General features: G+C 54.4%; 1 protein-coding gene across 2 annotated transcripts in view; it reads left to right on the forward strand.

Annotated features, from left to right (window-relative positions):
• FBLN1 (fibulin 1) overlaps positions 1-14,905 on the forward strand; it is an 80,411-nt gene that overhangs the window by 53,505 nt on the left and 12,001 nt on the right. For both annotated transcript variants that reach the window (XR_010835969.1, XM_059081662.2), the window contains 2 exons: positions 5,405-5,547; positions 7,929-8,060. Coding sequence is in view for 1 of the 2 variants with exons in the window: in XM_059081662.2 (XP_058937645.1) it covers positions 5,405-5,547; positions 7,929-8,060 (275 nt within the window). In the remaining variant the exon portion in view is untranslated. The remainder of the gene's footprint in view (positions 1-5,404; positions 5,548-7,928; positions 8,061-14,905) is intronic.

Below are 14,905 nucleotides of genomic sequence, written 5' to 3' on the forward strand. Positions count from 1 at the left end.
TAAACATCCGAATAAACATATGGATGGATGGATGGATGGATGGATGGATGGGTGGGTGGGTGGGTGGGTGGGTGGGTGGATGGATGGATGGGTGGATAGTATTTTCAAGGCTTAGTTCAAATATCACCTCTTCTGTGAAATCAGCAAGACACAGCAGGGATCCATCATGTATACAGTTATTCTTTTATCATGGTCCAGATAATTCAGGCCAGAGAAGCACTTTTCCCATAAGAGTGTTAAGATGGGGGGAAAATTCTTCTAAATTCTCTTTAGAAGCCAGAATCCCCTCTACAACATTCCCACCAACTGACTATCCAGCTTTGTTTGCACTCACCCTTGTTTGTGGAACTCCCCGCCCCTTAAGGTGGCCTGTTCCATTTTAGCACACCTCTGATGTTTCTCTGTGTGTACCTGAGTGCACATGTGGGGATGGTATCTGAATTAACTGCCTGCTCACCTCCCTGCAGTTCCTTGAGGCTACTTAGCAGTATTCCTGGATCATCCTGCTGAGATCACACAGTGCAGAAAAAACAAACCAAGCCAGCCAACCAACCAAACAAACAAAAACACAAGAGTTTTAATGTCCTCCTTGCCATTTACTAGTTCTGTGACCTCGGATAAGTCATTTGCCTTTCAGAGCTTCAAGGCCCACTTCCTGGGTTATTTTGAACATTACGTGAAGTTACTTACACACAAGTCAGTGTCTGGCATGTGGTAGGCAGTTAATAAGTGTTGGTTTCTCCACTCATTGGAAGGTACTTGAGTGTTCATTTGGATCTTGATTTAAATGGGGAATAAAAGTTCAGAGGGTTTGTAGAGCTGCCATCACTTCCGACTCCTGGACCTGTGTGTGCACTTTTCTTGGGGGGGGGGGGGCTGTGCCAAAAAGCACAGTGTGCTTTGTGGCTTGTGGGATCTTAGTTCCCCGACCAGGGTTTGAACCTGCATCCTTGACAGTGAAAGTGCAGAGTTCTAACCACTGGACCGCCAGGGAATTCCCATGTGTGTGCCCTCCTGACTGTCACTGTACCAAACCAAGCTCCCGAGGGTGGAGGGTAATAATTATGATTATCATTATTATACTGATGAAAATAATAACAGCTATGACAGCTAACACCTAGACACTGCTTTCTGTGAGCTAGGCACTGTGCCAAGCACTTAACTAACCCTCACGGAGCCTTGTGAGGAAAGTGCTGTTATGATCCTCATTTCACAATGAAGACATCGGAGAGAGAGGTTAAGTAACTTGCCCAAAGTCCCAATGCTGATGTAAGGTGGGCCTGGGGTTCAAACCCAGGCAGCCTGGCTCTGGAGTCTGCTCTCAGAAGTGCAGCCCCCTGCTGTGAAGGGGGCAGGATACCCGGATGAGTCAGTGATCCTCAGCTTGCTACTCTAGCCTCTTCTCAGAAAGCCCTGCATACCAGCCCCATTGTAAAATTCCCAAGTGAAAAGCAAAGCATTTTATTAGCTAAGGAAGGAAGCAGTGTGGTGTAGAGGAAAAAGCTGTGAAGGTTAAATGAAGTGATGTGTGCAACTGTCCAGCACAGACATCAATGAGGTCTGAAAAACCACTGTGAACCACGCCTCTTTCTCAAATTTCAGGAAAACTAATTTCACCTAAAAATGATCACCTCAAAAGTATCCAGGTTAAATCTCATAAAAGATATTGTAGGAAAAAAGAGAATAAAGAACAGAATGATATCCTTCTGGGTAATGAAAGTACACCAGGAAGATATGCTCACAAACTAGATCAAAACTGTAGCCTATATCAAAACAAACTAAAAGGATTGAGAAAGTTACCAAAAATGAGGAAAAATGTAAGCCAGAATTAAGAAAAACCAAGAAATGAAGTGATGGAACTCAAGAAATAATTTTAAATTAAAGCGGAAAGCAATTTCAGAAATAAATACTTAAGGAGAAGTTGAAAAGAAGAAACATTTTATAAATTGAAAAATGAATAGCAAAAGAGATGAAAAGGCTTGAAGAGAAAGTGACAGATGTTAAAGACAGGCAAAGAAGATCCAACATACAGATAATAGAAATCTCCAAAGAACTAACCCCAAACAAGGGAGGGGAGCAATAAAGACTAAAAAATGATAACTCAAGAAACTTTACAGAAATTTTAAGAAAAAGATTTGAAATTCCATATTGAAAGAACACCCAACATACCTGAGGATATTGACTCAGAGCAACCGACACCAAGACAAAGAGAAAACAAAAAAAATCCCTGTGCATTTGGGCAAAAACAGCAAGTGACTTATATGGGAAAAAAATTATATCATCATCAGACTTCTTCACAGCAACACTTATGCCAGAAGGAAATGAGTACTTAGGATATTCAAGAAAATGTAAGCCAAGGATTTTTTTTTTTTTTTTAATTTTATTTTTTTTGTGATATGCGGGCCTCTCACTGTTGTGGCCTCTCCCGTTGCGAAGCACAGGCTCCGGATGCGCAGGCTCAGCGGCCATGGCTCACGGGCCCAGCCGCTCCGCGGCATGTGGGATCTTCCCGGACCGGGGCACGAACCCGTGTCCCCTGCATCGGCAGGCGGATTCTCAACCACTGCGCCACCAGGGAAGCCCAGCCAAGGATTTTATACCCAACAAAACAGACTTTCCTGTACAAAGGGCACAAACTATTATCAACATGCGAAATTGTCAACATGCAAGCACTAAACATAGTTACTCATAGAACTACAACTAAATGAGTGCAGTACCTGGCTGTCTAGTTAAGGCTCCGCGCTTCCACCGCAGGTGGCGCGGGTTCTATCCTTGGTCAGGGAACTAAGATCCTGCATGCCACGTGGTGTGGCAAAAAAAAGGAAAAAAAAAAGGAAAGAAATGGCTCAGACAATGTAGAAATAGCACATCTATTTAAAAATTGTAGGTAGAATAGGGAGAACATATCCAAAAAAAATTAATTAATTATGTTAGTGGTAGTAATTTTAGTATTGTTATTCTGAGACTACTGGGTCAAATATGAAATATACTAAATAAATAAGTATGGAATATTCTATCATCTCCTGTGTTCTTAAGAACAAGGATTTTGATATGGAAAAAAGGAGATTCCTTTGGTACATAGAAGAGATTAAGTAAAAACTATGTGGTTCTTGTTTTGAATTGTAAATATCAGTATGAACTCATGATGTAGTTTATCTTTAAAAATGTGCACTGAAGAAGCCTAGAAACAATGACCAACTCAGTAGGACTGAGCATTCCTGGTATCCAGATTGTGGTCTTGAAATAGCATTTTCTACTAAAAAACAAAAGAAAACAAAAAACAAACCCAACGCTTCTTGGAGAAATAGCTGGGGCAGTAAAAGTGTAAGATGCGGCTGGACCGACTTGTCAAGCCAGACAGCAAGAGAACCATCAGAGATTCCTGGGGCCAGGTCAAAAGGACTTGGGGGCCAACCCGATTTACCCTCTGGCCAAAGATGGGAAAACTTGAGCTCCGGTAAAGGATAATAATTGCAATGGGTTGAAATCCATCCAATAGTTTAAATCTATGCGTTCATACTGATATTTTTTAAAAATCAACTGATAACCTCTGGGTGATGATCGCTAGTTCATTATCCTGAAAACAGGTCAACACAAAGAAAGAATCAAGCATTAATCTTGCTTTTCCCCTCTGAACTATACCCCCTGGTAACCAGATAGTGTATGAGGGGAAGCATCTCTTTCCAGAAGTGGTCAAACTAACAAGTGAAAAAGAAATTACAGACTCGGACCACAGCATCCGCGATGAATCACTGGATCTGGACCCTGAGCATCAGTAGTTGCTAACGTCACAGAAAAAGGAGACCAGACACCACGTGCCTCCGATGGAGGACACACCACCACCTGTCATTTCGCTAAAGGGCCTGGGTCTGCATCTGATCAGGCGTCTGGATCCGGCTGCCAACGGGCAGGGAATGCAGAGGACAGGGGAACGCGCTGAGCTGCATTGTGAGGATGCAGTCAGCAAGTCCAGAAGCTATGGAAGCTCCCTAGCTCAGATGCTTTGCTTCCCTAACAGGTAAACTGTATGGAAAATGAAGGAATGGAGAGGAAACCTGTAGGTTAAAAAGGACTTTAGAAAGATATAACGGGGACTTCCCTGGTGGTCCAGTGGGTAAGGCTCCACGCTCCCAATGCAGGGGGCCCGGGTTCGATCCCTGGTCAGGGAACTAGATCCCGCAGGCCACAACTAAGAGCCCGCACGCTGCAGCTAAGAGCCTGCATGCCACAACAAAGATCCCATGTGCTGCAACTAAGACCCGGCATAGCCAAATAAAAAAAGAAAGATATAACAAAAATTTTTTTAATGGACAAGTTTAAATGATAGTGTCTTGAGATGCACACGTAGGTGACACAGATGTGAAGGAACCCAGGTAGGTGACTGCTAGGATAGTCAGGACAGGAGTTACCCTGGGGGTGCACGAGGGGGTTGAGACGGGTCTGGGCCCCACGAAGGGGCCTCAGGTGGCAGGTGAAGCTCTCTTTCTTGACCTGGGTGCTGATGATAAAGTGGTTTGCCTTATAATACTCATTCAGCGGTACCTTTGTTTTGTGTAGCTCTTGCATTTGTGTTTTATTTTATGATAAAGAGGTTTTAAAAATATGGCCAGGGGCTTCCCTGGTGGCGCAGTGGTTGAGATTCCGCCTGCTGATGCAGGGGACGCGAGTTCGTGCCCTGGTCTGGGAGGATCCCACATGCCGCGGAGCGGCTGGCTCCGTGAGCCGTGGCCGCTGAGCCTGCGCGTCCGGAGCCTGTGCTCCGCAGCGGGAGAGGCCGCAGTGGTGAGAGGCCCGCGTACCGCAAAAAAAAAAAAAAAAAAAAAAAAAAAAAAATATGGCCAGACCTGTAACAAACTTGGGCCCCTTTTCCTTCCTCCCCATCCATCGTGTGACACTGGAGATTTGACCCCTTTGTGCTGGGCACCAAGCTGGGTGCTTTAAATACACTCCCTCATTTATTACCCCTGCAACCCCCAGAGCCGGGGCCCCACCAAAGCCGGACCCTGTCTTCCTTGTTTGCTTTGGTGTCCCTGGTGCCTGACACCCAGCAGACACTCAAAGCACATTTGTTGAGCAAGTGAATGAGTGAATGTGATTTGCAGTGGTAGGAACTGAAGCTTAGTCCGTATAGTTGGCAAATAGCCAAGCTTTGCTGACCCCAGCCGGGACAGGGAGAAACCGGGCCGTGTCTCGGGGCTTTGGGTTCTGGTCCAGTCTGCAGCAAGGGCAGAGAAGCACGCCCTCGGAGCAGCCGGGCTGCGGAGGCCAGCGCGGGTCTCTGATGGAGCCATCTCTGGGACACGTGGTCCCGCCCGGCCACCTGCTTCTCCTCCCCGGACCCCGGTCTCTGTGGGAGTGCTGGTTCCCCCTTTCCCATCGCTTCTTGTGCTGTGGTTCCCCTCAGGCTCCGCCAAGAGAAGACAGACACCGTCCGCTGCATCAAGTCCTGCCGCCCCAACGACGTCACCTGCGTGCTGGACCCGGTGCATACCATCTCCCACACTGTCGTGTCGCTGCCTACCTTCCGTGAGTTCACCCGCCCCGAAGGTGAGTGGCCGCCCCCACGGCTCGGAACCGGCGTACGGGCCCCGGGGGAGGCCGTCGTCTGGAGGAGCTTCCTTGCCAGGCAGCCCCCTTGCTGGGCTTGAGAGCTTGGCCTGCAGGAGCCACTCCTTGGTGGCCTGCGGGTTTGGGGTTTGGCACGCAGACCCCTCCCTGCCTCTGCATCTGCTCCGTGTCCCCAGACTACATGGCGGTACCGTTGCAGCCCATTCCCAGCTCTCAGTTCGGGGGTCTCTTCTTAGGGGTTACAGTCGTTCAACAAATAGCCATCAAGCGTTGATTCTGGGGCTGTGGGGGCCTCCAGGAGGCAGTGACTCCACTCTGGGTCCTGAGGGGTCAGCAGGAGGCAACTTAGTGGAAGTGGGGAGCACGGAGAGAGGAGGGCAGAGCAGAGCCTCCGGAAACGTCTGGAGGTGAGTGGGGAGTGTAGACCTTTGAGGAACAAAGCCAGGTTTTTCTGGCTGGAGTGGTGGACGGCTTGGCAGGAGAGGGGCTGAAAGGGTGAGAGCAGGAGCCTGCACTTGGAGTTGGGGCTTCAACTCCTAGGCTTTGGGAGCCAGTAGAGGGTTGGGACTGATGCTATTTGCGTACAGAAGCATCATCCTGGAGACCGAGGGGCAGGTGGGCTGGTGCGGCCAGACCAGCTCCCGGGAGCCCAGCGGTAAAGCAGTCAGCGTGCCCTGCCCCCAGGCAGCTCCTGGCCTGCAGTGTAGACCTGCCATCACAGCCCCCTTTCTACACACGTAGGCCCAGGGCAGCGGGCTCCCGGCGCCCGGCAGAGGGCTGTGGGCGGGGCGCCGCTCCGCATGCCTTGCTTCGGGGTGTGCAGCCCACGTGCCAGGGCTGGTGTGGTCTCCAGACACCGCCTCCCTCTGTGGAGGCCTTCAGAGGAGCTCGCCGTGAGGATTCACTCAATAAACGTCGACTGAGCCTCCGATGTGTCAGGCTCGGGCCAGGCTCTGGGACACAGTGATAAGAAAGAGCCCTCTCTGGAGCTTCCCTGGTGGCGCAGTGGTTGAGAATCTGCCTGCTGATGCAGGGGACATGGGTTTGAGCCCTGGTCTGGGAAGATCCCACATGCCACGGAGCAACTAGGCCCGTGAGCCACAATTACTGAGCCTGCGTGTCTGGAGCCTGTGCTCCACAACAAGAGAGGCCACAGCAATGAGAGGCCCGTGCACCGCAATGAAAAGTGGCCCCCACTCGCTGCAACTAGAGAAAGCCCTCGCGCAGAAACAAAGACCCAACACAGCCAAAAATAAATAAATAAACTCCTACCCCCAACATCTTCTTTAAAAAAGAAAAAAAGAAAGCGCCCTCCGACCGTCTCAGGGAAGACGGACAGTTTGCCCTGTGTTTACACACGGCAGCGGGGTCCTGGGGGGTAACGCAGGTGCACATGCCGGAGCGTAGAGCCTGGCCGCGGGGGTGGGAGGGCACCAGGGGCGCCCCAGGGATGTGCTTGCCTGCGGGAGCCCGTGGCCTTGCCCCGCCTGCCCGCTCGTTCCTCCAGAAAAGGGGAGGCACAGGATCTTTGCAGGGTGCACGGACTCGGGTCGGAGAAAATCACTGACTGCTCTTTGCCTTGCGCCGAATGACGGGTTCCACCAAACCACAAATCCTTCCCAAATCCCTAATGGCCGGTTTTGTGGCCTCCTGGCCAGCGCTGATCCATAATTTTGTTCTAGCGGGAGCTGGGTGTGGTTAGAGATACCTGTCAGCGTCTTGGGCCCAGGCAGTCCAGACCTTGACCATTGAGCGTTGAGAGGACCCTTGATGGGCCCTGGCGGGCTGCCTCATTCACTTTACAGATGAGGAAACCGAGGCCCAGAGAGAGGACATCCCCCCCCCACCCGAGATAACGCAGAGCGGGGGTAAATCGGGGCCTCGCGCTCCCCGCCCAGGGCAGGCTGCCGGCTTCATGTCAGGTGGCCCGGGAGACGGATACAGCCACCAAACTGCCCGGCCTGGCTTCTGACCCACATCACTGTGGGGCAGGGGACCAGCCTGCTGCCTTGCCCTTTCTGACCTCTCGCCCATATCCCATCATCCAAGCCCCTTCCCCATCTTCCCAGCTTCAGGGAGACTCCTGAATCGTCACCAGTTACTTCCTAGCACGGGCCCTGCTGCTAATCAGCTCCATGCCTTCGGGGAAGACTCGCAGTCTCTCCAGGCCTCGGCTTCCGCGTTGATGAGAAAGGGCGACAGGCTATGATCCAGGGCCGCTGAGGGGCCCTCCACCTCCTCCACGCAGGGGGTCCCTCGTGTTGGGCCCTCATTGCCTGGGGGGGCATTGCCTGGGGGGGCATTTCCGGGGTCACGGGGCCCGGAGCTGCACCCTCTCCAGGCCGTGCTTCTCTCTGCAGAGGTCATCTTCCTCCGGGCCATCACGCCCGCGTATCCTGCCAACCACGCTGACATCATCTTCGACATAACAGACGGGAACCTCCGCGACTCCTTCGATATCATCAAGCGCTACATGGACGGCATGACCGTGGGTGAGTGGCCGGAGGCGGCAGGTCCGCCTAGATGCCCCCTCGTCCTCCCAGCCAGTGGCCTAGCCGAGGCCTGTTGGGAACCAGCCCGGCTCCCGTCTGAGTCCCCTGGTCCTTCAGGGCGCAGCTGGAAGCCCCCCCAGCCCCCCAGCCAATCACAGCTGAGGAGCATCCAGGGTGGTGGAGCCGCCAGCTCTCGGGGACACCCCTGTGGGCTCAGTCTCCCCACCTGCAAAGGGTGGATTAACTAGGTCCCTGCGTCTCACAAACGTGGATTTCAGACAAGGTCACACGTGTAAGGCGCTGGTCCGGGGGCTCGGCACAGCTGCTCCATCGTGGGAGCTGATACGATCTTTATTCTTACGGTGCGACAGAGGAGTAGCTAACGGGCGTCGGGGCCTGGCTCGCCTTGCACGGTGTCCAGTCTTGTCCCCACCCCCCGCGTGTCGTTGGGGGCCCACTCCCGCCCACCCCATTCATGACGAGGAAACGGAGGCCTAGGCGAGGACAGGCCTGGCCCTCAGTTGCTCAGCTGCTTTGAAAATGCGAGTCTAAATTTAAGTCCAAAGTGGCAGGTGTGATGGTTTTCATTCTCCATGAATTTGAAGTCTTTAAAGCGTGACCGTTCGGGAGAGGCGCCGTGAACAGCTTCGCAGACGCACCCGCCTCTGTTTCTCGCTTACCCGGCCTTGCTAGGACTCTTCTCCGAGTCCTCCTCCACCCCAGCCCTCCTCCGCGCTGAATCTCGGGGTGGGGGGGCTGCACGTGCGCCTCGATGCGACCTCGGTCCTCCCAGCCCTGGATTTTGTGAGGTCTGGAGCGCCCGCCCGGCTGGTCCCGGAGCCGAGCATTTCGGAACATGGTCTGTAGGTGGCGCTGTTGGATCTCAGAACCCCGGTCCCTTAGGCCCCGTTGTCGAGCTGCGGCTGAAGATAGGGAATGGTTATTCCCCTGTTGCCAAAGAGCCGTCTATAGCGACTTTACAGGCTCCTAAATGGGTTTGCATGTAGTAAACATGACTGAGTCATCTGGGGGGCCCCCCGGCTCCTCCTCCGCTAGTTGGCAGCAGGAATAATTAGTTAATTACAGTTAATGGTACATTAGCTCTCACTGGGATTCCGGGGGGAGGGCGCGCAGTTTGGCTGTCAGCAGGCTTAAAACTTGCCGCTTGCGCTTGAGTCACTGCCCACCCTGGGCCTCAGTTTCCCCCATCGTTAGGTGAAGAGACACTTAAGGGACCTTCGGGCGCCTGGGGATGAGGGCAGACGAGAGGAAGTAGGGCCAGCTCGCCCACAGAAGCCCACCTTGGGGCAGTTCACAGCTCTTGGAACCACAGGAGTTGGAATCAGGACCTTCCGATGCACTCATTCATTCTTTGCATCTCTGCATTCTTCCCAAGCCCGCCCCGTACCAGGCCCTGGGCCCGGCTTTGTGGGTACAGAGATGGGTCGATACCACGCAGCCCCTGCCCCTAAGGGCTTTGCATTCCAGCGAGGTGGGAGGGGGTGTGCGGCGCATAAACAGATCCTCAAAACGCGGTGGTGGAGAGACAGTGACAAGCCTCTGCAGCTGAGGCCTCTCTGGGGGCGGGCTCTGTACAGTGTCTGTGCCTTCAGTTCCCAGCTAAAGCCTCGCTGGAGTGACCCAAGCCAGGGGCTGGGCAGCGGCCGGGCCCGGAGCCAGTGCTCAGCAGCACGTTTTTCTAGCCGCATCTATACTCCAAACAGAGCCAACCTGGGAGTCTCGATTTCTTGGCTTCCCATCCGCTGGGGCAGAAAATCCTGGCATCTCAGAGCCTGGAGGCTCCTGGAGGCCACCTCTTCCAACTTCTTCTTCTGCAGAGGGGGACACCAGAGCAGCGAGGGGGCTGGCCGGTCTTCCCAGGGTGACTCGGGGTGGGGTGGGGAACAGGACAGACCCCTGGTGTGAGAGGCGACCCCCAGGCCGCAGAGACAGAGCAGCCTCTCCTCACTGTGCTTCATCATCACGTGGGCCCCGGTCTTTGGATTCTGGTGCTGGGGGAGGGCCCAGGCTGGCCCTTGGGAATTCATCCTGCCTGTGGTCCGGCCTCCTGGGTAGGCCCGGCCTCTTCAGCTTCTCAGGACACTTGCAGGACGTCCCGTCCGGTTGGGCCCCTGGAGTTTACCTATGCCCTCTCCCAGGTGGGGGACCAAGGCCAGAGGGGGCAGGGTCTCGCCGACGTGGGACCCAGGCTGTGCTGGGCTCTGGTCTCTATACCCGCTAGTCGCTGCTTTGTTTCTCTGCTTGGGGTCTCTTCCCTGGGCTTCCTTCTCCCCACCTCCTTCCTGCTCCTCTAATGCCCCCCGGGAGCTTCTGGGCCCTGGGGGTAGCCGCCCTGGCACGTGCTGGCCCTGGACACAGGCCTGTCCACCTGTGATGGACTTGAGACCAGTCTGAGCAGCGCCGGGAACCCCCGCTGGGCACGCTCACCCCCGCATCCCTGCTCCGTCCTTACAGATGCCTCGGGGGATGTGATTCATCTCCGCTGGGCAAAGGAGAGAGCAGAGTCAATGACCGCCTGAGACTGAACAATGGAGAAACCACAGGGCCCCGGTTTGTTTGCAGACCTGTTAACGGATGAGGGAGCCATGGCCAGAAAGGGCAAGAGGCGGGTCGTAGGCCCCCTGGTGCTGGGGGGAAGAGCAGGCCTGGAACCCAGTCTTCCCCAGACACCCAGAGTTGGAGCCTGCGGACAGCTGGTGTTGACTTGGGCAAAGTTACCGAGAGTTCGTGTCCCAGAAAATTACCCAGCGTACAGGCCGCCGTTGAGTCCATTCCTCCCCCAAAGAACAGAAGACAACAGTACCCCAAGTCGATGAAGAACCGAAGGCCAGACTCTCCCCTAATGTACCCCTTAGAAAGCAGCTCTTCGCAGGGATAAAGGCGGCCCTGAAGCAGGGCTGAGCTGCTCGCTCTGTAAAGCCCCTTGCAGCCGCCCTGTTGCATAGTCCTCTTTCACCAGCTGTCAATGAAAAATGAAGAATGCATTTTCGACCTGTGCGAAAACGCTCTATTAATGCCTGAGGTATTCTCGGGCCACTACAAAGCCTTCCTTATCCAGCCCCGGTTTCATTCTTCGCTCAGCAGAGCACTGGCTGTAATGGGCGGCTGCTCCAGAAGGGGTCTTTCACGTACTAGCTCCTGAGATGACTCATGGGGACCCTGGCGAGATGGGCGCAGGCGGCGTAGCATCAGCCGCCAGCAACTGGGGGCCACCCCTGGACTCCCCAGGCCGCTGGGTGGCAGCTGGTGTCTGAGCCTCAGCCCTCCCCAACCCTTCCCTGCTCACTACTTCTTTTTAACTATTTTTCTAAAGAGGGGAAGAAAAAGTCTGTCTATATTGAGGGTCAGCTTGGCCAGAATCTCTGCTGAAACCTCCCCAAAGCCAATAGGAACTAGACGGCGCTCAGTGGAAGCTGCTTTTTTTTTTTTTTTTTTTTTTTTTTTTTGCGGTACGCAGGCCTCTCACCGCCGTGGCCTCTCCCGTCGCGGAGCACAGGCTCCGGACGCGCAGGCTCAGCGGCCATGGTGGCTCACGGGCCCAGCCGCTCCGCGGCATGTGGGATCTTCCCGAACCGGGGCACGAACCTGTGTCCCCTGCATCGGCAGGCGGACTCTCAACCGCTGCGCCACCAGGGAAGCCCGGAAGCTGCTTTTTAAACCCACTGGTTGATTTTGTGAACAGCCCTCCTGATCCTTGGCCGGCATCACTGTTTCTATAAGAAAAAACTGAAGTGCTGGCCTGGGGTCCCACGGGCTGCAGTTGACAAGCAGGTGTGCTGCATGTCGAGTCTGTTCTGGGTTGTTCCCTGAGCTCCTCTTCCTCCGCTGGGTCCCCTGAGAAACAGAAGTGCTCCTGTCCTCAGCTCCTGGCGAGGCACCGTGGCAGCCAGTCCTGCTCCCAGTAACGTCTGAATGCATGGAGATTGGCTGGCTCACCTGTATTAGGCTGAGGAGTGCTATTCCTTAATTACAGACACCGTTACTGTCCTTAGATGAAATGATTACGTGACAGATCCTAGCAGCGCCGGGCACACGATAGGTGTGCAGGAAATCAATATTAATGGAACCCAAACCTTTTCCCAATGCCGATGCTGTCTGTGCTGAAGCAAGATGTGGGGCTCTAAGTTTGCCTAGGATGTACCACCCTCGTAACTATATCCTCACTCCCCGTCCTAAAGGGAACCAAAAACTTTTGCATTTTGAAATAGCGTTCTAAGTTTCACCTGTGAGCATATAAGGATTATTACCCTATTTCAAGTTAAGTTTGAAAATATCAGTGGCTGGGGTGGCCCTTTTCGGGCAAAACACAGTGGAGTCTCTGCTGCCACAGAGGGAGCACTGAACTTGGGGTCAGATGTTCTGGGCATAATTCTTGCTTGATTCTCTGTTTCTAGCTGTGTGACCTCAGGCAGGTCTCATAACCTCTCTGAGCCTAAGTTTTCTTCTCAGCAAGATTGCCATAATAATACTTGCCTTGCCGGGTTATGAGGACTGGAAGGAGTTGCGTGTATTTTAACGTAACTGGGTAGGTTGTTAGGGTGATAAATGAGCTGCTGCGAGGAAGCCGTTTGGAGCGGGAGAGCTGGTGAGAGCTCGGAGCTCCCTGAGAGGACAGGACAGCAGGCCAGAGGGAGGCACATGGGATGGTGCCAAGACTGTTCGCCCCAAAGTGGCTCCAGCTACCTGGGAGCTATGTAATAGGCGCATCTCGTGGCCTCGGCTGACCATTCGGGCCCCCACCCTGAAGCAGAATGGTGGAGGCTCTGCCCCCTAGGTTCTGTCATCCTTGAATTATCTCACTCATTCAACAAGAGCATCCTGGGTTCCCGCTCCATGCCGAGCCCTGGGCTGGGTGCTGAGGAACAAATTTACACCCAAGCCACAGGTCCTGCTTTCAAGAAGCTGCCTCCTGGCTTCCCTAGCGTCCTGCCATCTGAATTCCTATAGTGGAAAGTGCTTGTTTTTCAGCAGTAGGCTCTGTGCCTGTGAATATCTCAGTGGGAGAGACAAGTGGTGTGTGGCAGGGCTGCCACGTACAGTTGAATGTGTTGTGCACTGTGAAACCCTAGGGGGTACCGTTCGCAGCTGCTTCTATGTGCAGTGCACAACCTAGTCAGCTGTACACAGCAGCCCCGGTACAAGAGCTTGTGAGTGAAGATACCAACCTAGCTGTGCCTCTGCCCCTGGCCAGACAAGGCCTCATGCAAAGCAAAGAGCTTGCTCGCCCGGCCATCTGGCTTCAAATCACCCACAGTGGTCCCAGCTACCAGGGCCCAGATCGCCTCTGCAAAATCATTACCTCTTAAGGGGTTAAACGTGCACTGCTGACCCCATCCGGCAGCCTGATTCGGAAAGCTTGGCCCGGGATCAGTACACATTACGAATGAGATTCAGAAATTCCACCTAAAAACAACAGCGCAGCCATCCCTGCCAGTGATGAGTGATCCGCCCTGTCCCGGCTTTCACGGCAAATCCCAGGGATTAGGTGCTTTCTCTTCTCCGGGAGGCGCAGCCCCGTCACCGGGGGCCACACCCTGGCCAACAGCCAAGTCGTTTCCCGGGAGACGCGCAGGAACGGGCCTCGGCCCGACTTCACCTGGAGGCTGGCCGTGCGGGGAGGGCGGGTGGGGGTCTCTCAGAGGGGTGAGGTGGGGCGCGAGAGGGGGACAAACTTTGACACTTTTTGAGCTTCCTGCGCTGGGACCCCGCGGAGCAGAGATGGGTTCGTAGGCGTCAGGCCCGGCGCCCTCCTGATTCATAGAAATGCAGCAGCTATTCCCTCTGCAAAGTCCTGTGAGGAGGGCTCCCGACACCCAGTTTCACAGGTGCAGAAGCTCTCAGAGGCCACCCCCCCCCCAGGAAGCCCCCTGGCTCGGGCAGGACTCTCGGGGCTCAGAGGGGTCCACTGGGGCACGGCCCTGCTTTTGAGCCCCCCACCCCGAGGGGGGCACCGGGGGCCGCAGGGATCCTCGCTGGACACCTCCCTGCTCCTGCCCCCGGACCCACGCGTCACGTGGGCTGCTTCTCACACCTGCCTCCTATGTCTTCACCTGGCTGTGAGGTCCCGCGAGCCTGGCCAGAGCACCCTCCTCTCTTAGCAGTGCACTTCCGTGTCCCGGTGAAAGGTGCTCCAGCAGCTCGGTTCCTGAAGCTGGAAACCGGGGACCCTCTGCTCCCCCCTTCCCACCCCCACAGCCAGTAGCTGCTGGTTCTGTAAGGTTTTAAACCCCGCCTTTCAAGTCCAAACCTGCTCCCCGGCTGGAGAGACGTCCTCAGCCTCAGCCTGCTTTTCTCCTCCCCAGCGTCCAGCACTCTCATCCCTTCCTCTCCCCTCCACTCTGCTCCAGCCACCCCAGCCCGTGCCCCAGACCCCAGGCATTTTATGGCCTCTCTCTTCTCCTGAACTTTAGCCATAGCATTCACCTGCTTCTCCTCTTGGTAAGCTCCTATTCGTCCCGCAAAGCCCAAGTCAGCCATCACCTCCTCTCACATGCCCTCCATGCCCACCACAGGCAGAGTGTGCAGCTCCTTCCTTTGTGCTCCCAGGGCACCCTGGATGAGCTTCTTATAGGACTCCTGTCATACTCGTTCTTTTTTTTTTTTTTTTTAAGATGTTGGGGTAGGAGTTTATTAATTAATTTATTTATTTTTGCTGTGTTCGTTCTTCGTTTCTGTGCGGGGGCTTTCTCTAGTCGTGGCAGGCGGGGGCCACTCTTCATCGCGGTGCGCGGGCCTCTCACTATCGTGGCCTCTGTTGTTGCGGAGCACAGGCTCCAGACGCGCAGGCTCAGTAGTTGTGGCGCACGGGCCCAGTTGCTCCACGG

This window comes from Kogia breviceps, chromosome 12 (genome assembly GCF_026419965.1).
Source record: "Kogia breviceps isolate mKogBre1 chromosome 12, mKogBre1 haplotype 1, whole genome shotgun sequence".
NCBI classification, from domain to species: Eukaryota; Metazoa; Chordata; class Mammalia; order Artiodactyla; family Physeteridae; genus Kogia; species Kogia breviceps.